This window comes from Pseudorca crassidens, chromosome 3 (assembly GCF_039906515.1).
Source record: "Pseudorca crassidens isolate mPseCra1 chromosome 3, mPseCra1.hap1, whole genome shotgun sequence".
NCBI classification, from domain to species: domain Eukaryota; kingdom Metazoa; phylum Chordata; class Mammalia; order Artiodactyla; family Delphinidae; genus Pseudorca; species Pseudorca crassidens.
In genome coordinates this window covers 92,774,498-92,799,183 of record NC_090298.1, presented here as the reverse complement: position 1 = coordinate 92,799,183, position 24,686 = coordinate 92,774,498, and the positions used below count along the sequence as shown (strand labels likewise).

General features: G+C 40.3%; 1 protein-coding gene across 4 annotated transcripts in view; it reads right to left on the bottom strand.

Annotated features, from left to right (window-relative positions):
* Positions 1–5,799, bottom strand: part of NREP (neuronal regeneration related protein) — a 29,509-nt gene extending 23,710 nt beyond the window's left edge. The window contains exons 1-3 of one of the 4 annotated variants that reach the window (XM_067731453.1): positions 5,423–5,799; positions 4,821–4,862; positions 3,443–3,511 (exon numbers count right to left, since the gene is read on the bottom strand). In XM_067731453.1, coding sequence (XP_067587554.1) covers positions 3,443–3,445 — 3 coding nt within the window. In that variant the 5' untranslated portion in view covers positions 3,446–3,511; positions 4,821–4,862; positions 5,423–5,799. The other 3 variants (XM_067731454.1, XM_067731452.1, XM_067731451.1) reach the window with 3 other exon arrangements.
* Positions 5,800–24,686: the final 18,887 nt, after the last annotated feature.

The window sequence follows — 24,686 nt, the reverse complement described above, 5'->3', positions numbered from 1 at the left end:
ACCATCCCTACTGTCCTCATTCCCTAAACAATTCCCAATTCTCCCCTCACAGTGTGCTAGAAGGCCTGGTGAAAGAGAAGATAGTACCATCTAAAATTACCCTTCTAGGTACTTTTCAGCATCTCCACAATCAAGAATCACTAAGCAACTTGTAAATTTACATTCCAAAACCCAACGGCACAGCTACCAACAGGACCTCATCCCTCCGCAATCTTTGTATTTTTCTTCAAACAAGGAAACCTTATGTTAATGGAGAGATTATTGAAAGAGTCTCCTTGTAAGCCCATGAATGCCACTTCACAGACTGTACAGAAAGCAGAGCTCTATGAATGGTACAATGGAGTCAACTCATCTTTTTGAAAAGCTCAGCATCGGTCTTAGAGAGAATCTAAAATTGTTCCAATTCCTAGGTCTCTGTTAAAACATAATGAGCCCATGCTTATGCCACTGTGAATCCATGGCACATCCATACTTGGAGGCAAGTTTACAGCACAGAGGGCAGTCATGTTGAAAATAAGGACTTACTCTTGACATGGAATTAAATAATTTAGTTTTTCAAACTATTCAATAAGACCCATCTGCTCATCCTGAAATATTTTCTTCTCAGTGATGTACCTGAAGCAAGTACCTTTAAAATAAAACAGCTAAGTAAAAACCAAGGACCCATATAAAAATATAATCTTAGAAATTAAATTTAACAAAAAGCCAAATATAAATTAAAGAAATGCTGAAGATTTCTGCAGACTCACAATATCTTGTTAATTGCAAAGAAGGGGGTGGGGTGGGGACTAGAAAAACGTATGTTTACTAGAAAACTGAAAAAGCTGAGGGATGAGTTATTTAAAAAAAATTCTAGGAAACTAAGATAAGGCAAACCACACTCAAAATTAAAACTTTTAACAGTCCTCCTAAAAGGCACAACCCCAGATGAACTGTAGTCTATGTAAATGGTGCCCCCTGGAGTTGTGCCCAAAGGGTCCCCTACACAGAATACAATGTGATTAAAGCCTTGTAGTGTCAACAAAGCAGTTGTATTTTTTTGGTAATGCAAAAGGCACATTAGTATTCTTTAGTGCCTTCAAATTATCGTTGTGAAACATCACTTTAGGGTATGTCAAATGTCTAAATATTGAATCACTCTGTTTTGAATTCTGGAGTCTACTAGTTAATTTCTTACTCTGGAATGAGCTGACTATAAATTTGTATTTGGAATAGGCCCTTTACTAAGCAGCTCAAATACACTGAAATTAGATCCTCTTTAATGATTTAAATTATGTAAATGGAAATACACATTTAACAGAAAAGGCATGTTTGTATATTTTCTAGAGGTGGCCAGGTGTTAACTCTATTGCTTCCCTAGTACTAGTTTCTACTGTATACGGGCTAAGTCTTTAAAAAGCCAGTTACAGAGATCAGCAAAGTAATCTGTTTTAATCAAGGAAAGAAAATAACTTCATTTTTCCAAAAAGGAGAAAAGGAGGTATAAGACCCCTCTAATATCAGTTTTAAAAAAAACACAATCGAAACATTTTTTTTTAACATTAGAATGTGAAAAGACTTTGAAGACCTCAGACCTCCTGGAATAAGAGAATTGCTAGAAAGTTACTTGGAATCACCCACGGACAATAACTGTCGGTGGTTTCATTTCAGGCAATGGGCTTGTGCCAAAAGGGACTGACATCTTGATGAAAGGATCACCAAAAAGTTGTGAGAATTTTTCCATGACTCAAAATCCTTCCAAGAGCAACAAATTGTGATTTCTCATTCTGCCACCATACATAAACGACAACTGTGAGAAATTGACAACATGTAGTAATAACTCGAATTTGCTCTTCGGCATGCAAATCGTTCCAACTTTCATTCTCGGCTTTGGCACACATGCTTGCCTTCCACAAAGCTCACTCCGCTCACTACTATGGAAACATGATATTTACTCTTTGAGTCTGATCTATAGGGCTAGTTTTGGCAGAGTCAGTGGTCAAACTGATGTTCAACCAAACTGGTCACCTGACATATCACAACACACATGAATCTTCATGGTCTATCTATGGTGACACAAAGGGTAAGGTTCTGGGATAAAGAGCTATAAGACATGATGATGTGGCCAGTCACAGTAAAAGATAATTAAATAAACAAAAATACTTTGCAGCAGTTTATTTTATTACCATCCTAGAACTCTATGACAATGGCTAGTTAGGAATTTAATATGGAGTTAGGAACCATTTGCACAAAACCTACTGATTAGTTTAATTTTCTGTTCATCCCTTTTGCCTCCAACCTTAAGTTCCTTAATTTGGTCATTATCAATCTATGCCCAAACAAGATCTATTTGATTAGGTGCTTTGACACCCACCTGTTGAAATTACAGGTGAGGCACACACAAAAAATAAGAGCTTACTTATTAACAGAATTCAAACAGAATTCATTTAACTGCTTCTGATTCATTTTTCTCGTTGGAAGCTTATACTTGGATTGTTCTCAAAGAAAACACCAAGTACATCGGATTCAATTTTGATTCATTAAATTCCTCCCTCGTTTAAAAGAAAAAATGAAAACTAAATTTGGAAATCACACACTCTAAGTGGCAAAGAGGTGTTTTAAAGAGCATAAACATCTGCAGGAGGACATGCTGTACTTAAGTGAAAAGTTTCATGACATTTCTGTTCTATTTTTCAGTTCAACTTTATTTCCATAGAGGAAATTTTTCAAAGAAAATTAATACACTTATTCAACTGTTTATAACATGTATTTCATCTATTTCTTTAATCAGTCATCAAACACTTAACTTCCTCCTCTGTGGATCATAATGCTTGTCAGAAATAGTTACACTTTCATTTAGAGGATAACATGCTTATCTTCTAAAACTGAGCAGACATCTCTCATAAATGAAGTTATAAATCAACAACAACAAAAAAACACTAATTATGTTAAAGATACAATAGACAGTGTATTAATATAAAAGTCCATGCTCTATGTATATATTGCTTTTAAAGACAGCAGATTCTATAGCTGTTGGATTAGCTGGACACAGACTCCTATTTTGGGGGATAAGTTCTGGCTATCTCTAACAGAAGACTCATTGCTTTGTTTGAGCCCTACTGCTGCCACCTCTTCCACGCATGTCACAACATATCACTCTTCTTAAAGAACAGAATGGTTTCTGTTGTTGGAGTTAAATAAATCGCCCCTTCTGAAAGAGGAATTTCAGTTTTCTATTCAAAATGATTGAAAATCAAAAGACCTAATCCCTAATTCACCACATCCAGTTCATATAAATTGCTGTACTGCAAAGCTCCCCAGGCTAGAGACAGAACCTTTGAAAGGTCAGATGGGGTAGGAACAATGGAGGGTTCAAGCAGGATGAAGGTGGGTGGTTGATATTTATATGGAATAAAGGCTAATAAGAAGCAACTGAGAATCTCCTCTGATGACCAATGCTTACCATTTTGAGAATCCTTAACAGTCTTGGCCTTGCACCCTCCCTCTCTTCAGTCCAAGGAGACCAAAAAACCTGCAAAATATGTTTAAATACAGTAGACAAATTGCCACACCACAGGTCAGCAAATGAGAAAGCCTGTTTAGAGGCTACAGACAAATAACCATTTTCTGTGGTTAAGCTAAGTTACATGCAAATTATTGTAACCACTGGGGCTTCTGAAAGAGCTTTTCAATCGGTCTGTAGGCTTAAATAGGGGACAAAGGAATCCCTGGTACCTAGCTTCCCAGAGTCCTGGGCTATTCTTATTGTTGGGTTCATCTTTAAATTGCAGGAGTTCAAACTTAAAAGTAGAACCAAGTGATAAAAATAGATTGTTTTCTGGCTGCTCTTTGTTCCCAGACATACTACTGGCAGTATATTTGCAATCAAGACAGCAGAATAGGAATCAGCCTTCCACCGCGTAGTGTAATGCCTCAGAGTGGATATTTTTGGAAATGGCACTGCATTACATAACCTTCCGTGCTTAAAAAAAAAAAAAAAAAAAAAAAAAACTACACTGAGGGGGAAAAGTCAGGAATATACACCATTATGCCCTTCTCCCTAAACCAAATAAACATTAATGTACATGCTGCAGTGATTTTCCTCTCAACCTTTGTGTCATCAGAACACAGTTCTTTTGTTAACATAAGTTAAGACAAAAATTAAGATGAATGGAGAAACTAAAAGTTCTCTAACAGGGTATCTTAAGCTCTTCGAGTTTTCCTATAATGGTATTACAGATACATATAAATGCAAATGAGATTATTATCATCATCAAGCAAAAAGCAGTCAGTTATTTTTAAGCCCTCCCTCCCCTTAAGTTCAACTGCTTTATAAGAAAATGCAGGAAAAAAAAAAGTGTTGCAAGATCGAATGCCTGGAAAGACCCCAGGAGGCGACAGCAGCTTTGAAAGAGTAATAAAGTCTAAGGATGGAGGGACACAAATTCATTTTATAAAAGGCGCGGGGGGTGGGGGGAGGCTTGCATGCACCAAAGTGCATCTCATGAAAAGAAACAAAACAGTTCCTAACAATGCTTTATGAGCAAGAAGAACAAAAATTAACCACACCAACAAGCAAAAAACCCCACCCCTTCGCAAAAGAATTCTCCCTCTTAACTTGTGCATTTTTTTTTAAAAAGCCCAAGTTAAATTCCAGCCTTAATGCAGTAGGACCCAAAATGCCAGAATTTCTCCAAGTACACGCTTCAGCTCTTTAAAATTAAGAGGGAAGAAGCATGAACTCTGCAGGGTTGAAGGGTCCAGCTAAGAGCAACGGAAAGAAATCGACACAAAAGAGAAAGCAGCGCTCCCGGCCGGGGATGGGAATGGCATATACTTACAGACAAAAGCCCCGCTCCCTGTTCACTCTCTCCTCTCTACACCTGAAACACAAATGTGGATGAAAAAGGGTATCATGCTAGAAAGACAGCTGGGGGATGGGGAGAGGGGGCAGGGGGAGGGAAAAGGGGTGGAGGAAGAGGAGGGAGGAGGGGGAAGGGAAACAAAACCCAAACCAGCTTCACTTCCAAGAAGTGCAGCCTTGGAAAAAGGAGGGGAAGGTCTCCCTGCCTCGCGCTCTCTCTCTCTCCAAGAGTGTGTCTCTTTCTCTAAGAGTCAGTTTCTTTCTCTCTCCCTCTCTCTCTCCCCCTCTCTCTGCTGCTAGTGTGCTAGTGAACAATGAGCTAATTCTGATGGGCTGGTGCGGCGCCAGCGCCCCAGCCTTGCTGCCACTGTGCTGCCGCGGCGGAGCCAGACTGCTTACTCGGCAGGAATCGGCGACTCGGGGCCCGGTCGGCGAGCGGCCAACGAGCGCGCGCCCCGGCCCTCGGCACCCCGGGCACCCCGCTGCCCCCACTGCGCTGGCCCGGGCCTGGGGGACAAAGGGGCCCGCAGACAGGCGCGCCGCCCCGGCCCCGCCCCCCGCAGCGCGGCGCGCACTCACGCCGGCCCGGCCTCTGTTGCCCCGGCGGGCTTCTTCGCCTCGACGTGCGGTTGCTTTTCAGACAAATAAGGAGGCGGAGGAGGCGGTTTGGGGGCGAGCCAAGCGTGAAGGCGGCCAGGGCGCTGCATAGCCCGGCGGCTGGCCAAGGCCGCGGGGAGAGGCGGCGCGGCCCGTACTGTAATAATAAACCTGCAGCAGAGGGCATCTGAGGGAAAGAGGACGGCGACGGGCGGCAGCCGCCTTCCCTTTTATGTGCCTGTCCCGAGCCGAGCAGAAAATGGTGCCCGCGGCGGCGCGGAGCCACACAGACACACAAAGAGCCGGCGTTGCATGCGTTTGCGCACGACCCGGGTCTGCCCAGCCGGGGACGCGCGCCCCGCTCCCGGCCGCGAGGAAGCCCGCGGCCCGAGCACCCCAGCGGCCCTGTGGCTGCGCGCGCGCACACACGCAGGCACACACATACACACACACGCGTGCGTGCACACAGTCACACGCGTGCACAGGCAGCAAGAGCTGAGCTCTGATGTGATCAGCACGCTCCCCAGGTGCTCCCTTCTCCTTCCCTGAAGGATTTAGTAGGTTCCCCACTCTCAGCCCCACTGAAATCATACTTCTGAAAATTGGAGATTGCGTTTTAAAAGCGGTTCTTTGCATTTCTGATTTTTTTTAAACCTCATCTTTCTAATTTAAAATCTGACTGTCTTTTCACAGTAATGTAAAAGCTCAAAATTTTGCTACAAATTCGAACAAACTGGTTTCGTTGCCAACCAAGTGGGATATAATTTTATGGTAATTGTCAGATGTTAGAGGACAAGATTATTTCCTAATTAAATTGCTTTGCCAAGAGAAAAAAGATATAAAGGATCGTAATGTCTTTTAAATTTGCCATCAACATTTTACTTCTAATCACTGAAAGCAATGTTTTCCATTATAACAATCAAAAGGAAAGGGGGGGGTGGACTTACAAAACTAAGTTATTAAACATATATTTATAGAATGTCTTGTTTTTTAGTCTTAAGTTTTTTTGAGTACAGAAAAGCACACCTTAAAAAGCAATGTTTTACACTCAATTATAAAGAATAAATTCTCTGTAAGCTTATTGCCAGGACTATAGATGTCCTTGCACACTACCAAAGCAGCAAGTACTGATTAGGCTGCCAGTGGGTGCGATGTTTAAGGGGTCCACTAGGAGCTTCCCTGAATTAATCTAAAACATCACAGTCGTTTTCCTGCCAAAAAAACTTACCTTGGAACCATTACTAGGAACAAAGGGAAAAAACAAGTCTCAGTGAACTTCCCTAATGCCTTCAGGGCCGGTGTTCACCAGACAGGAAAGTGATGGAAGGCAGGTCTGCCGAGTAAACAGGGCAGTGGGATAGGGCAGAAGCCTGGGGGCTGCCTCTGCACGTCTGAAGCCCCAGGAAGCTGGTAAAGGGTACCCCAACATTGAGATCTTGGGCATTCACCTCAGAGTCAGACTCGAAACCCAACAGGGCACTGCCACATGTACCAAAAATCTATCCCAGGAAAGTATGCTCAAAAGGTACTTCTACAAGAAAACATTTCTACACACATACACACACACACACACACACACACACACACACACATACACATACACACAAACTGCCTTTAGTGTTTATGCAAAATTTACCTAAGATGATGTCCTTTCAAAACACAGGGAAATTTGGAATTTATTAAACTTTATTTTTTCTCCACGTGTAATCACAGACATCTAGGTGACACAGATCTTTTAAGTAATAAGAACACTGGGTCAGAATCATAATCTATTTACTGTGTTCCAGAAAACAGTTGCAAACCAACTATTCAAGAAACATTCTTGAGTCCCTCCAGGTGTAGGAGACTACACTAACCACTAGGGACCTAAATAGGACCACCCACCATGTCACCTCACTCAGGAAATGTAACAATAGCTGTCTCAGGCGCTCCTGGCTGTCATGCCCCGTCCCACTCCCATCTATCCTGCGGGTGACATGGTAGACCTACTCTCCTGAAATACTTTTCAATCACGGTACTTACTCCCTGCTCCATTACAATACAAAGACCATACTTAGTCTTCCACTTAGAATTCGCCACAATGTAACCACAATCCAGCTTTCTAGCTTTATCATCCCATCTTTTTCCCATTCATGGTATATCAGTCCCTTGCATCCGTATGGTTCATATTCATCCCTAGACCATTAACGATCAGGAAACAAAGTCACACAAACACTGACTTAAACCAGAGTGCCTCTACCTCAGTAGTATTTTGTTGTTTGGGGCCAGATGACTCTTTGATGGGGCCCAGGGGCCCATTGCGGAGGCGATAGGGGGCCGCCCCGTTCATTGTAGGATGTTTAGCAGCATCTCTGGCCTCTACCAAGTGGATGCCTGGAGCAAGCCTTGGCTGTGCCAACCAAATATGTGTCCACACATTGTCAAATGTTCCTTGGAGGGGAAAACTTACCTCTGGTTGAGAATCACTGGCTTAAACAACCAGATCCATTCGTGAGAGGAAAGAGGTAGCCTTTCTTGAGCTATGTGGACCACATGCAGGAGGGACAGAGACCTGAACAAAACTGAGATTTTCTTAGGAAAGAGGAAAAAGAAGAACGCAATGTCCTTATCTTAGACTGTACAGACTGCAGTGAGGGGGTAGGGAAACAATCAAAGCCAAAGTTACAGTGCATTGTGATAAGGACAGTTGTTGAGTTCTACACAGGGTACACTGTGAACACAAAGCCTCCTTTCTTAACCAGACCAGGGGTTCAAAGAAAGTTTCCTAAAGGAAGTGATGCTTAAACTGAATCTGTGAAGAATGAACAAAAGGCAGCAAATTGAAGAAGGGGGAAAGAGACATTCCAGCGGAGACGGGGGCAGATCATGAGCTACGAAATGTGATCGCTGACTGGTGACAGCCAGGTGACAGAAGAACCCTGCGTCAGAAACTGACGGTTGTGTTCTATCCCTGACATGTATGCCAAAGAATAGTCCATCAGAGGACTTGGTCAAAAAGAGAAGTTGTACTTTAGAAACAGGGTTTTCCTTCAATCTCTCTTAGATATCTGGTTCTCAAATATATCCAAATGTATATTCCTACAATTCTATTTGTTTTCAGCCTATGTCATTGCTTGAGGTAACAAGTTTCATGAGGTTGAATTCTAAGTGAAAAGTTGTGTATAAAAGTGGTTAGAGCCAGGTCTATATGACCCTGTATAAGTTCTTTAGCCTTTTAGTCTGAGTTTCTTCATCTTTCGGTTGGGGTTTACATTCTAACCCCAGAGTGCTGTATTAAGTGGAATTGCATACCGTGTTTGGCCTTTAGTTAGCAGTACATACACAGTAGCTTTATAGAATACAACAGAAGTATTATCGGAAACTTTATAGAATAAAACTTATATGACATATATAGTTCCTCTCTGGTCAACCCAAATGATGTGTGGCTCCCCAGTGACTCTTGCATGACTCTTGGGCCTTTTCACTTGCTGTTCCTGCTGCCACAATGCCTCTTTCCTCTTCTTCAATGTGTTAACTCTTGCTCATTTTTCACAAATTTGGGTTGTGTATCACCTCCTTTAGGAAACTTTCTTTGAAGCCCTGGTCTAATTTACAAAGGAGCCTTCATGCTTACTGTGCAACCTGCGCAAAACTCTACAATTGTCCTTATCACACTGCACTGTAACTTTGCCTTTATTTTTCTGTCTTCACCACTAGGCTGCGAATTCCGTGAAGGAAGAGACTGAAGACATTACTGGTTACCTGCCTGAAACCCACTGTCTCTTTCCTCCTCCACATTCTTAGTGAAACCCTGATTTTGTCCTGGGCCCCATCTTTCCCCCATCCAGCCCATGATTCCAGGGAAGATGACCCTAAGGAGTAGATCCTAATTATTTTAGCCAATCAGCGTATTGGATTGCCTGGGTCTAATAACGCTCACCCAGAAATAAGCATGTGACCATCAGACTGAAGGGAAAGAATTATATTGCATGTTAGAGCTAAGAAATTTGAATTCTATGCTTAAAGCAATGTGGAACCATTAAAGAAATTCAATCTGAAAGTGACATGACCAGATTTTTTTTTCCTAGAAAGACTACTCTTAGAGCAGTTTGGAGGATGAATTTTAGTATGGAGAAAGGGCAGAATTGAGGAAATAAGATGAATTAGGGGATTATTACAGTAATCCAGGTGAGTAATTATAAATAGCCCAAAATAAGGTAGAGACCATGGGAAAGGAGATGAGGGAAGGAGTCAAGATACGTTCCAAGGTAGAATTGCAGGACTCATTAGGGGTTTAATAGAGTAACAGGGATTAGCTGGAGAAGAGAGCCCAAGAGGATTCCAGGTTTCTGGCTCTGTGACTGCTTAGATGACGATGGTCCCTCCTGAAACAGAAAACACAAGAAGAGTGGATTTGGGAGGAGAAGGAGGTGATGATAAGTTCAGTTCTGTACCTGTTGAGTGTAGAACTCATACACTCAATACTCCAACAGCAAGCTTTGAGTAATTTTCTTATCACTACCTCCCTTTTCCTCCTGTTTCCTTCCTATGATAGGCTGAATTGTGTCCCCTCCAAAATTCATATATTCAAGTACTAACCCCCAGTATTTCAGAATGTGACTATATTTGGAGATAGGGTCTTTAAAGAGATGATTAAGGTAAGATGACTCATGAGGGTAGGCCCTAATCCAATGTGACTGGTGTCCTTATAAGAAGGAGATTAAGACACAGGCACAAAGGAAAGACCCTGTGAAGATGCTGGGAGAAGATGGACATCTACCAGCCAAGGAGATAAGCTTGAAAGAAACCAACTCTGCTGACACTCCAATCTCCAGATTTGTTAGAAAATAAATTTCTGTTGTTTAAGCCACCCAGTCTGTGGTATTTTGTTATGGGAACTCTAGTAGGCTAATACACCTGCCTTACCCCAAACATCCAGACGACTAAAGGATCTGTAATATTTCTGTTTGTCATGAGTTTTAGGATATTGTAAAATAAAAAGTCCAAGAAGGAGCCTAAGCCTAAAGAAGTAACATGTCCACTAAGGGCAAGGCTTTGTCCAAACCCAGAAAGTAATATTAAATATGTATATGAAAGCTGTAGCGATGGAAACTCATCTGAAATTCAGGGTTCATGGTTCTCAGAACAGCATTCCAAAACACATAAGGAAACCAATTTACAATCAACGCTGTCCACTTGCAAGTTTCCAGCTGTATTTACACAGCTGCTGAAGGCAGCACAGATGAGGATTCTCTACTCCACCACTGAGAAACCCACACTGAGAATATGTTCAGAAAAGTGTCTTCATATCTGAGAATTCAGTAAGTCTCAGGAAGTAACACAAAACATCAAGAACTGAGCCATTGATGTTGGGGACATTGGCAATGAAAGGAGGAAAAATAGGTTTATATTTAGCAAACTGTGAAATCTGAACATAAAAGTGAATATAGGATAACTTCCAACTTACGTCACTCTATCAAACATAATGATGAACATAGCATTTGAAAGATAAAGGACAAATGTAAGAGATGAGGAACTTTTGAAAATCATGGTGATCTCAGTCTTGTATTTTGCCCAACATCTAGAAATAATTGAAAGTCCCTGGAAAAGTCAAGTTAGCCCTCCTGTAGGTGAAGAACAAGCTGGCTGTTGTAGAAACAAAGAGATAAATGGAAGGAATGTCTCAAAGGAAGATTTATTCAGATGATCCTACTATGCAAAACAGACCCATATGAAACATTTTAAAATTAGCCTTCTGCTTGCCTTAAAACTTATCTGAATGGTGGTGCAAAACTTTAAAAATAATATGAGTGGTAAATGCTGTTCCAAAACAAGTATAAGGAATTTAAAAATGCCATGTGTGTGTGCCCATGTATGTGTGTGTGTGTGTGTTACCTAATTCGTCTTAACAAAGAAGAAGGGGAAATTGTGAATTTTTAAAAACTGATTAAAGTAATCAATGAATATTCTCCATAACACTGGGAAAATGCAGAAACATGCTCTAAGAAGCTGACAGAACGTACACCATTCTATTATATGAAGATAGTGCTCACCTTATTCAGGACATGGAGTAACAAAAAAAGTCTCCAGATTTAAACATCCCTTGATACTGTGGCATGGTTAAAACAAAATTTTATACATACTAAATCTATTTTTGAAATTAACTCAAGCACCTTGACAGCTGAGCTAAGTTCTGTCCCCTTACAGTGGGATTTGTCATCCTCAGACTTCAGGATTTAATAGATAGATACCTGAGATACCCAGGGTTATAGTTTGGGGAACCCTCGTTAGGCACTTTCCTCACCTCATCACCCTTCTCATCTGACCACTTAGTCGAGAATGGAGATGGAAGGAGGAGGCTGACCAAAGAGAGAAACAGCTGATTGGAAGCCAGAAGGCTTTTTGCCTTTAGTATGAAGTTCTCCTTTTAAAAAATTGAAGTGATTTACTTCCTCTCCTTGTGGAGATACTCAAGAAGGTAAACCCTTGCCAGAAACTTTAGACATCAGATGTTGTAGTTCCCTGGAATTCATGGGAATACACATGCAAAGAATGATGAAAGTGTTTGAATTTAAAAATAATAATACTTTCACATATTTTTGTTGTACTTTCTTTTTATCTTGTAAAAATCTTCCAGTATATATCTCATAAGCTTCAAGAAACAGATTTTATTATTTTATTTAACAAATGAGGAAAAAGGCAAAAAAATTAAAAGAAGTCACTTAGGATCACAACTCTAGCTAGTAACACTGATTGGACTATCTAAACCATGACTAGACTGCATTAATTTTCACCAAAAGCCCTCAATTCCCCAGAAAATAGCATTTGAAACAAGCATTCCGGGACTTCCCTGGTGGCGCAGTGATTAAAAATCCGCCTGCCGGGCTTCCCTGGTGGCGCAGTGGTTGAGAGTCCGTCTGCCAATGCAGGGGACACGGGTTCATGCCCCGGTCCGGGAAGACCCCACATGCCGCGGAGCGGCTAGGCCCGTGAGCCATGGCTGCTAAGCCTGCGCGTCCGGAGCCTGTGCTCTGCAATGAGAGAGGCCACAACAGTGAGAGGCCCGCGTACTGAAAAAAAAAAAAAAAAAAAAAAAAATCCGCCTGCCAATGCAGGGGACATGAGCTCAATCCCTGGTCCGGGAAGATCCCACATGCCGCAGAGCAACTAAGCCCGTGTGCCACAACTACTGAGACTGCATTCTACAGCCCGCAAGCCACAACTACTGAGCCCATGTGCCACAACTACTGAAGCCCGTGCGCCTAGAGCCCATGCTCCGCAACAAGAGAAGCCACCCCAATGAGAAGCCCACGCACCACAATGAAGAGTAGCCCCCCACTTGCCACAACTAGAGAAAGCCCGCGTGCAGCAACAGAGACCCAACCCAACCAAAATTAATAAATAAATTTTATTTATTAAATAAATAAAATAAATAAATTTATTTAAAAGAAAGAACAGAAACAAGAATTCCTCCTGGGCTGAAAGTTAGCTTATAGAGTCCTTGTATCAATTCTGTTACATCTGTATCCTCATTTCACAGACGGAAAACTGAGGTGAAGAGAAAGCCACCCAATTACTTCATACAGTGTAAAGAGTGGAGCTGAGACTTGAACTCAGGAAGTCTGACTCCAGAATCCTGTCTCTTAATCATCATGCTGTTGTACCCACACTGCTGTGCCCTGAGGTCTAGAAATTCCCAGATCCAATGGACACTGGTTAGTCCTTCACTGCTTGACTCCCCTTAATTTCTTAGCCTTTACTCTCTGGCTTCTTTGACCTTTTCACCGACTCATCTTCCGTCTTCTACCCCATAAATTCTGGCAATTTACAGAAAAGAGATGGTTCTGCAGGCGGAACAGTTTGTAAACTTGAGATTCTTTGAAGAGATTAACTTATTTCACAAATGGTTTTGAATGACACCATGTGCCAGTTACTCCACCAAATACTGGTAATGACGTATTGTCAGAAAACAGAACTGAAAAACTAAGGTTCTCTTCCCCGCCCCGCGCACCACACATATATATTCATCTACATACCTATCCTTACGGTTCCTTTTAAAAGGGCAAAGATTTCATAACCTCAGGTTCATCTTAGTTTTGGAGTTGCGTGTTTTTGACGTTGGCCCTAAATTAAACATCTTTCTAGAGTTGAAAAATGTGTCCTAAGCATTTTTTAAGAGAGGGTAAAGTTTTATTTTTGTTGATTCTCAAAGGCATCATAATAAAACAGTGAGAATTTGACTCTGTGATTGGAAAGTCCCATGAGACTTTCCTGAGAATGCTGAGAATGTGCACATTAAGAAGCTGAAATCCGAAGAGTCCAAGAAAAACTGCCAGGTCTTCATTTGCATGGATTTGCCTCATTTTTCACCAAAAGATCAGAGCCTTAAAGCATCCAGCTGTAATCCCTTAACTATGCCCTGAAAAGGTTAAACACTGCTCCTTAGTAGAGAGAAAATTCTTAGGTTTAGACAATCAAGATCACAAGTGCAGAGGGTGCTGCAAGGTGGTTCTCCATTATGCATCTTCAGTCGCCTCCTACACACTGAGTCCACCCGGATGGACATCTGAAAGCTTCTCTCCTTGAGTCTCCCTCCCTTCCATTGTCTACTAGGCATTCTTAGCCCTTTGCCTCCCCCACTCCTCTTTTCATCCTCCCTGGAGTTCTGTTGCTTCCTCCTCACAATCTCAAGTTCAAATTAGCAGCCCATTGATTTCTCCTCCAGGGAGTCGTTGTCCTTCCGGTTCTGGTGGGAGAAGGGCTGAAGGCCCAGGAGAGGGGTTGGTGAGAGCTTTTTCCCTGGAAGAGCTGGACAAGAGGAGAAAATTTCTGTCGTAAATCATACGAATGGTAATTTTTCATTGGTTGCTAAGTTCAGAACCTTCTTTGTTCCTTCTGTCAACAAATTTATTTTTTATAGTTTTGCAGTTTAAAATGTCCTGAGTTCTTTTTCATAAGTTGCAATTTACTTTAACTTCCCCCCCATCCCAGGGATTTAAGGACACACATGAACAAAGCCTAAATTGGTGATATATAAATGGAATCCATGCAGTCAATGCTTCAACTTGAGTTAGGCTAAACTGAGATTAGACAAAGGTGTATTTTGGGGACATATATGAAGGAAGATTTTATGAGATAAATTAATGAGATAAACAAAATTTAAGCTTAGGGCTTCCCTGGTGGCGCAGTGGTTGGGAGTCCGCCTGCCGATGCAGGGGACGCGGGTTCATGCCCCGGTCCGGGAAGATCCCACATGCCGCGGAGCGGCTGGGCCCGTGAGCCATGGCCACTGAGCCTGCGCGTCCGGAGCCTGTGCTCTGCAATGCGAGAGGCCACAACAGTGAGAGGCCCACGTACCGCAAAAAAAAAAAAAAAAAAGTTGACTGCAAATCAACTATACTTCAATTAAAATATATATATATACATATATATATATGTGATACAAAATTTAAGCTTTTAAAGTCTAGCTTTATGTTTCAAAGTCTGGCTTCAGCACATTTTCAGTAATTTTCACAAAATGTGCTGCAAATTAAAAAAAAAAAATTATTAAAGCAGTCCCTGAAGGATCTATGCTTAGGAGTAGTTCACTGGCAACCCTCCTGAGTGGCTTTACAAGGTAAAAAAGTAGTGGAAATCTCTGTCTCCAAGACAGACCTTTTTCCCCTTGTCTAAGTGTCCATGACACATCCCTACCTGAATGACTCACAGGCATCATAAACTCACCTTATCCAAAACTGAAGTTATCATCTCCCTTGGAAGTATGGGGCCATCTTCTGTTCTCTGTTTATGCAAATCATCACACTTCCACATACTCATTCACATATGGTGGAAACCTTCCTTAAATCCTTCTAAACAGTCTGCAGTTTGGGTGTTAATCCCATATCTCAAATATGGTCCTTCAAGCCTCAAGTTCAGCATTACCCTCTGTGTGAAGTTTTCCTGATGGCCCCAGTTACTCCTCATGGCACCATTCGTTCAATTCAACAAATATTTATTGAGCATCTGCTTACTGTGTGCAAGGCAAAGGGCTAGGCACTGGAGATAGAGCCATGAACACGATAGATCCAGGCACTATCTTAATGGAACGAAATTCTACAATTACAATCACATATTCAAGATACAAGTAAAAAATTAGTAAGCAAGGGCTTCCCTGGTGGTGCAGTGGCTGAGAGTCTGCCTGCCGATGCAGGGGACACGGGTTCGTGCCCCGGTCTGGGAAGATCCCACATGCCGCGGAGCGGCTGGCCCGTGAGCCATGGCCGCTGAGCCTGCGCGTCCGGAGCCCGTGCTCCACAACGGGAGAGGCCACAAGAGTGAGGGGCCCGCGTAACGCAAAAAAAAAAAAAAAAAAAAAAAAAAAAAAGAAAAAGAAAAAGAAATTAGTAAGCAAGGCATTTTTAGATAAAGAATTTTTTAAAATGATGTGGCAAAGATTGACCCGGGGCAAGATGAGGGAAGGGGTATTCAGGGATGGCCTCTTTGAGTTGACACTTGAGCTAAGACCTGAATAATGAGATGGAGCCGGCAATTGAAAGATATGGGGGATAAGCATCCCTATCACAGGGAGGGGGGAAAGCAAGTACAAAGGTACTGAGGCATGAATCAGTGGGGGTGTTCAAGGATAGGAAAAGTGTGATTGAGATAATGTGACTAGAGTGTAATGAGGAAGAGAAAAGAGTACCAAGGATGAGATCAGAAAGGTAGCATTCTTCTAGTTTAGGATGTGTTATGTTGTATTGTAAGACTTCACTGTGTCTGCTTGTCTTATCACCAGACTTTGGGATTACTTTTGATTTTTGGATCCCTGATGTCTGACATAAAACCTGGCACTAAGTAGATAAAATATCTGCTTAATGTGTAAGTATAAAAGAACAAGTTTTTCTTCAAAAATAGAGTTTTAAGTGGTCAAATGGTTCAAGATAATGAAGTTTTACGAAATGTTTAATAAATTATCAATATTCAACTTCAAATATGCACAGAACTTGTGGAGGATTATAAAAGCAAACTATAGTTTCTCTCTTTAGGCTGTAAAGGCTGCTCTTAGCTTTAGAATTCATTTGAGGTGTTAAAATTATTTTTCTTAATCCTTAACCACATCAAGCTCAAGTTTGATTTAGTGCCAAAGTTGAAATGAAGTTGATGCTAACTGGACTAGACTTCAGGAAGGAAAAATAACAAGTTATTCCCAATTATTCCCTCTCCCTGGGTAAGCAAGAGAAAAAAGCGCTACATCGTGATTTGAATGAGTAGTTTCAAAGTATTTTCCAAAGCTCATGCATGGAACCTTTTTTTCTCCCAGGAAAGAAACGTTCAATATAGAAAATTCTGCTTTCACCTAAAGAACAAAAGTGTTTACATTTATTTTTCTCATCCATGTTAATGTTAAAAAAATTTTTTCCTACAGCTATTAGGAGAATAGTAGTAATACTTCATTTACAAATAATGAAATGATGCAGAATGTGTTTAAGTAGTAGGTAAAGACAGATGAGTGCTGGTGGAAGGAAGGAATGAAAGAAGAAGCTATTGAGCTGATATGGGTTTTTTGTAAAATTTTTAAAAATTTATTTATTTATTTTATTTTTGGCTGCGTTGGGTCTTGGTTGCTACACGCGGGCTTTCTCTAGTTGTGGCGAGCGGGGGCTACTCTTCGTTGCGGTGCACGGGCTTCTCATTGCGGTGGCTTCTCTTGTTGCAGAGCACAGGCTCTAGGAGCGTGGGCTTCAGTAGTTGCAGCACGTGGGCTCAGTAGCTGTGGCTCACGGGCTCTAGAGCGCAGGCTCAGTACTAGTGGCGTGCGGGCTTAGTTGCTCCGCTGCATGTGGGATCTTCCTGGACCAGGGTTCAAAGCCGTGTCCCCTGCCTTGGCAGGTAGATTCTTAACCACTGTGCCACCAAGGAAGCCCTGAGCTGATATGTTTTGAGATGTATTGTGTTAGGCACATTCATCTGCATAATCCCCCTTAAACTTCACAAAATTCTTTGAGTTAGGCATTTTTAAACTCATTTTAACAGATCTGGGATTACTGAGTAAATAATTGCCTGAGATCACACACAGTTACTAAATGACAGAGATAGCATTTGAAAGCAGGACTGTCTGACTAGATGCTTCATATTCTTTTATGTGTATATGTAATACATACATATTTATATATATAAAACAATTGAACATGCATTCAATATATATTACACATCCAATAGAAAACTTAGAGGCAGGATTTTATTGCACCATCAAAATTTAGTATTTCCCTATCCTTCTAATATAAACCAAAAATTATATCAAAATCCCTAAGAACATTCTTCATGACCACAGTTTTAGCTAAAAAACTGAAGCAAAAGAATCGTGATTACAGAATGATTTAAAAATATATATCAGCTGTTAAAATAGCTTAGTTTATAGGTTGTTATAAATGCCACTATAAAAAACTGTAATTAGAAAAAGTTTTAGAGGAAATTGACTTACTGGAATTCCATGATCTATAAGACAAGAGAACAGGACTGGAAATTTCTCCAAATCCCTTCCAGTTCTAACACTCTAAAATCCTTTGACTTTAAAGCTTAGAATGGAATTATTATATGAAAATCTATAAGTGCTGTCTTCTGTTTAAATGAAATTCTTTAGTTGCCCTCAAACTGTGAGGATTTGTAAAATCATTTCAGTCACACTCTATTTGCTCACTTCCTCACTTTTGCATTCCTGATAAGCAATCAGAAATGACAGGATGGAGGGGTTTTTTTTTTTAATTTTTCAGTAGTTTTGAAATACTCTTCCTTTGTCATTTTTGTCAGTGCTTGTTTCACTAAATTTTAGAAATGATTCTGAGATGTCCATCATTAATATGCAAAGCTTTATTTTAAAGGGCAATCTCATTTCTACCTAAGAACTATTCTAGTTTCTGAAAGTCTGGAAGTTCAGCTGCCATAAGCAAATCATCATTTGGTTTGGGAGAACTTCTTTATGCACTTGGTGAGCATACTTAGTCTGGTCCCACATAGAGGAACAGGCGTAAGGCGTGAGAGCTGCAAAACCAAGTCGTCTCATCCAGCTTCTCACTAAACACTAACACGGATGCCTCTGGTTCTTTATGGGAACTATAATCATACCCTCTGAGTAGGGGGTTGCTTTGTTTCCCATGAAGAACGTAACTGGAATAACTTTTGACTCAACTTGAAAGATGTTATTTTCCTGAAATGTTCCTTTTCATGAATCTTTCTTATTACATATTATTAATCATGGAGGTATAATACAAATGATGTTGAGTTTCATAGCATGGCAGTTTTGGATGAGGTAATGTTATCTTGTTACTAATGGTTACTGCTGCTTAGTTTCTCTTCGGTAGCAGAGTAATGATATTCAGATGATCTATTTTAGGTTCCATGTTTATCTGTATTCAACTGAAGTCAACATAGTATTGATAATTCCAGAATTTTACTGCACATAAACACATTTTCTTTCAACTATTAATTATGTTTATACATCATCCATATGTCTCTGGTTGAGGGATCCAACAGATCCAACTGTGCAAGTTACAGTGCAAATAACTTTCATTTGATTCTCTGAGCCTTTATTTTTTAAAAATTAAGGAACTATTATATGCTCAACACTGTACTATGTTCTTGGATTAAAGATGAATCCTTTGCTCAAGGAAGGTGCAGCCTAAAGGGAGACTGAGTTGTAAACATACATAAAAACTCTAGTAAATATCTAACTCTCTAAAACAAATATAGTAAGTAGTATTTGAAGGTAACTAGTCCTTGACCATTGCAAAAAAACAATAATGATATAGTGCTTTTATTTCACTCAAACCAAGCCATCGGAGCTAAAGTATTAGTCAAAATCTCTTTGCTCAAGAAATTTGGAGATGTTTATTCCACTGAGAATATTTAACCATAAGGATTTATCTTTAGTGAAATTTGCTGGGGAACGCTGAGAATTTGTCTTTCTCAGTTGTCTCTGGGTAGATTGTGATCAAAATTTTCATGCAAAGATGTCTCTGCTTTCTGCCAAGAAGAGCCCAGAACCAAAGATAAGGTACAGTGATCTAAAGTTCTTCCTCTACCACAGTATTTCTTTGTTCCAAAACAGATTGCCTTCTCTCGAGTGCCTAATATTCTTCTCTGTTTTTCTAAAAACCCCAGCGAGTCCAAATTTGGCTTGTGTTATCACAGAGTTTTACCTGTTCTGTCCCCAGAGCCCTGCATGCATGGCACAGCAGCCCTGAGGTGCTTAGGACAACCCCAAGTATTTGCTCAGACTAAGAAACACAAAGCCACACTCTTGGACCAGACAGGCCCTTCATCCGAGGTTGCAGGAGAAAGGTGATGAGAAGCGCCTTGTGTTTTTTCTACTCTGATCTTCTGGCGGTTCATAAACCACCTGACAAATTCTGGATTAAATATACATTCTGAGAATTTAGACTAAAGCCTCAAGATGAAGAACTCTAAAAAGATCATTCAACTCATCAATGTTCATTCTCCTTACATTACAAACTCAGCATTGTGCTAGATGCTGTGAATAAAGAAGAAAGAGGAGGAAAGAGAGAAATAAAGAGGGAAGGAGGGAGAGAGGAAGAAAAAAAAATAGGTACAGTAGGCATCTTAATGGCCTCCCAAAGATGCCTGTGTCCTACCCCCAAAATCTCTGAATATGTGAACTTACGGGGCAAAAGGGACTTTGCAGACATAATTAAAGTTACAGACCTTAAAAGGGAAGATGATTTTAGATTATCCAGTTGTGTCCAGCTAGTCACATAGGCCTTTAAAAGCAGAGAACCTCTTTTAGCTGCAGCAAGATGTCACAGAAGGGGAAATTCAGAGATTCCAAATGTGAGAATGAGCCGATGCTGTGCTGAGGGTTTGAAAACGGGGCGGTGTGCGGTGGCAATAAAACAGGAAGGCAGGTGGCCTTAAGGAGCTGAGAGGAGCTCCTGGCTGACAGCCAGCAAGGAAACAGGAACCTCAGCTCTACAGTCTCAAGGAACTGAATTCTGCCAACCACCTGAATGAGCTTGGAAACTGATTCACGTCCAGAGCCTCCGGAAAAAAACACAGCCCTGCTGACCCCCTGATTTCTGTCTTACAATACTAAGCAGAGGATTCAGCCAAGCTATGGTGACCTGGGCTTTTAACCTGCAGAACTATGAGATTTTTAAAAATGGGTGTTGTTTTAATTGCTAAATGTGTGGCAGTTTGTTATGGAGGCAATAGGAAGCAGATACAAATAATACGTGGTACTTGGCCGCAAAGAATCTAATGGAGAAGAAAGTGACTGAATGTTAGGTTATAACACTATGATTTTAATGGAGGAGGTCAGTGCGTGAGGAGAAATCATCTTGAAGAATGAGACTAACTGTTTTAAGCATCTCAGTGATATCGCTATTTAGAATACGCCTCATTTTGAGGGCATTTTGTGAGATACTCCAAGTTGACCAAGGATTTGGGAACAGTGTGCCGTGCCTGCCAATCTCTCTCTGACTTGTGGACTGCCCTAGGGAAGCATGAGGCATCTGACTACCCATATAAACACTTTTCAAAGCTGAACAAATAACCCTAACACAGAATCTTACGAAGAATGCAACTTGTCTTTTGCTTTCTTGAGAAAATTGTTAAGTTAGCAGCCATACTCACGTTCTGTGTGTCTGCCAATTGCTTTTTTATAAGCAGGCTTACTTTCAATTCTCTGGAGTGTGCACTAGGGCAAGATTATTTCTAATAATCCAGAGAATGAATTTAGAGCATACATGAGAATAAACTTTTTACTCACTAATAATATCAAGACCCATCTTGTGGGTGGTGGAAGAAAGGGCAGACTAAGGCTTTGTAAAATATGCTTTAGAAACCTGATGTAAAGGATATTTCAAATTACTCTTTCAATTATTACCAAGGTAGTAGACGAGCAACAAGCTGGGGAAGAATATTTGGAACTCATATCACAGAGAAAGGACTAATTTCTTTAATGTAAAGAGAGCTCCCCTAAATCAATAAAAGACCAACAACCCCAGAGAATAATTGGTAAAGTATATTTTAAAAGAAGTTGCAGATGAGGAAATTCTAATGCTTTTTAAACTTATAAAAGATACTCAATATCACTTATCATAAGAGACATTCAAATTAAAACCAAAAATAAATATAATTTATACCTGTTGGACAGAGAAGTTCAAAACATTTTATGATATACTGTGTCTGGAGTATGAGGTGAAACAGTGTCCAATAGCTGAAACACTTTGGAGAAAATTTGTTCATATTTACTAAAATTAAAAATGTGCAAATCCTTGAATCCAGCAAATTCACCTCTTACACTTTTTCCTATAGATAAACTTGTATTTGTAAAAATGATTTATATAAAAGGACAATATTTGAAACACATTTTGTAATAGCAAATGTTTGGAAACAACTTATATTTCTATTAAGAGTGAGCTAGTTTAAAGACATCATGGAAAAATCATATAATACTATTCATCTGTTAAAAAGAATGAACGAAGTTGGAACAAACACTTTGTTAAACTGTTTGATAATGTTTACTAAAGCTAAACATAGGGCTACCTTATGACCCAGTCTTCTCCCAGGTATATCCCCAAGAGAAATGAGTGCATGTAGCCACCAAAAGACATGTGTAAGTCTGTCCCTAGCAGGTGTATTCAAAATGTCCCCAAACTGGAAACAACCCAGATGTCCATCAACAAGCAAATCTATTCATAAAATGGAATAATACTGAGCAATAAAAATAATAGCTGCTATACACAACAACATGGAAAATCTCTCTGATGTGTTGAAGGAAAGAAGGAAAATACAAATACGGTTTCATTTATATGAAGTTTCAAAACAGGCAGAACTAAATGTAGTGACTGACATGAGACTAGAGGTTGACTCTGGGGGCATGAGGAACATTTTAAAGTGATGAAAATGCTCTATATCATGATCTGAATGGTGTTTACATGGGTGTACACATATACAAAAACTCTTCATGCTATATACTGAAGATTGACACACTTTACACACTTTCCAATTTATGTTATACCTCAGTAAAAAAAGTAAAAGAGGAAGAACATGGAAATGGATGAGGATGAGTAGGAGGATGTGTAGGAGGAAGACAACAGCTCTACATGTATCCATGTGTATAATCTGCAAGCTAGATTGTTAAGTGAAAGCATTTCTCACCTAGAGTTCCTCATCTGAACCAGAGCACACAGAAAATTATTTGTAATTATTCCTTCAATTCTCCCAAGAATGGTACATAATACCCATCCTGATGCCAAAGAGAAAAGTTAATTTATCACATATAACTGATGTCTTAGGGTTTGAGAGATTAATTCTCTCCAGGAAATTTAGCCGAGAATATTTATGTATGCTACATTTTGTGTGCTTAAGTATATATTTATCACAAGAAACGAACAGTGATTGTCTCTGACAGGGAACTGTGTAGCTCACTTTTAATTGTATGACCTATTAAACAATTCGAATTGTGTACTATGTGATGGAAACACACACACATTTTTCTTTAAATGGGAAAGTGGGAGTGTAAGAGAGGCGGGACGCTCAGGAATAAATGAAATGATGCTTCACTATAGTTGCACATTAACCAAAACATGTATGCTAGTGGTATTTAGCAACAAAAAATGTTTTAACCTCGGTTTTTAAGTCCAAAAATGCTGACTGTATTACTTTGAGTAATCTAAAAAAGAAAAAGTAAACATATTGAGGGCAAGGTGCATGATTTAAGACTGTCAAAGTTCCAAAACTGTCAGGGACATAGTTAAAGTATGGCAAGGCTCCAAAAATATTCTGCTAGCTGGTTGGGTCACTTTTTCCCATCTAGTCCAATTGTCATCTGATTGCCTGTGTGAGGGCTCACGTGAGAGGCTGATAACTGAGACAAATAGGCTAAGGGAGGTCCAGGAATATGATTGTTTTGTGGGTAATTTTAAAGGTTAGACAGAAAAATACCAAAACAGTTTTCCTGTTTTGCCCATGAATACAGCAAGCTAAAGAAAGCCAAAGAAACTGAAGCCTGATGGCAGAAACTACAGGATTTAGCACGGATCAATTTAGCGTGTGTGCAAGCACATACACACACACATACAAACACACATCAGAAACTGAGTGGTCTGGGTGAGGAGAGGCAAGTTGCTTGCCAGTCTCCAGCCAGCACATCAGGCTCTCCGTATACCGGGAAAATTGCACCAGAATTTCCAGATAGAGTTGTAATAATGAAGATAACAACTACTATACAAGTATTATGAGATTTATTGAGCACATCAACGCATGTGCCAAGTGCTCTACGTGCACTGTATTGTTAAACCCTCACAATATCCCACTGAAGTAAATGATGCTGTTATCCTCATGTTACAAATGAGGAAACAGGCTCAATGAGCTTAAATAGCTTGCTTAACAGTTAGTGACTGTAGAGCCTACTTCCTTTCCTCTGAACCATGTCCTGTTTGTGCATTACATGGCCCATTGTCAGTCAGTGGTAGGAATTCCTTACGTAAAGAATTATACATGCAGCTTCATACAGAGTCCAGCTCCAATTGTGACTTAGGTTTTCCCCAAATCCATTCCATTTCTTAATTTACTAATGCATTTGACCCCATTTCTTGAAATGGGCACACATTTCTCAGAAATGCTTTACAAGTTTGTTTTTATTTGTTTGCTTGTTTGTTTGTTTTTGCTGTGATGCTCACCCCAAGGAGCTGATAGAGATTTCTTGAGAAAACTGTCGAGTAGCATAATCTTTAGCATCTTGCAAAGCCCTGCTATGGAGGCTCCTTAAAGTTCACTGTCTAAGGGTTAATTCACGCAAAATATCTTTAGAGATACTTCAGTAGCATACCATTTCTTGAGAAATTTCTTTGATTACCTAGGATAAGTTCATAATGACATTTCGTTCAGTATTAAAGTATGTTCTATCCTTTTAACAGTCCTAGAGTACCAGAGAGGAACATCAACCACACTTTATTGAAACTCCTTGATTTATAATTCTTCACTACTTACAATATATATGCCCAGAAGACAGTAGGTAAGTAAATTAATGACAATAAAAATATCTCTCCATTTTCTTTCTAATATTCCATGTAGAATAATCTGTTTGCTTGGTTACAAAGTGATTGAAGCAATAAGGGTCAGCTTATTGTTTCATTTTGGGGATATCTCAGCCAACCCAGGGGCGAGAGGAAGAGTCAGATCCCTCAAGGGGCTGGAAGCAGGAACTAGGTGCCTTTGGGGAACTAGATTTCTTTCTCCAGTTCTGGAAGCCAAATGGTTTGCATCCATG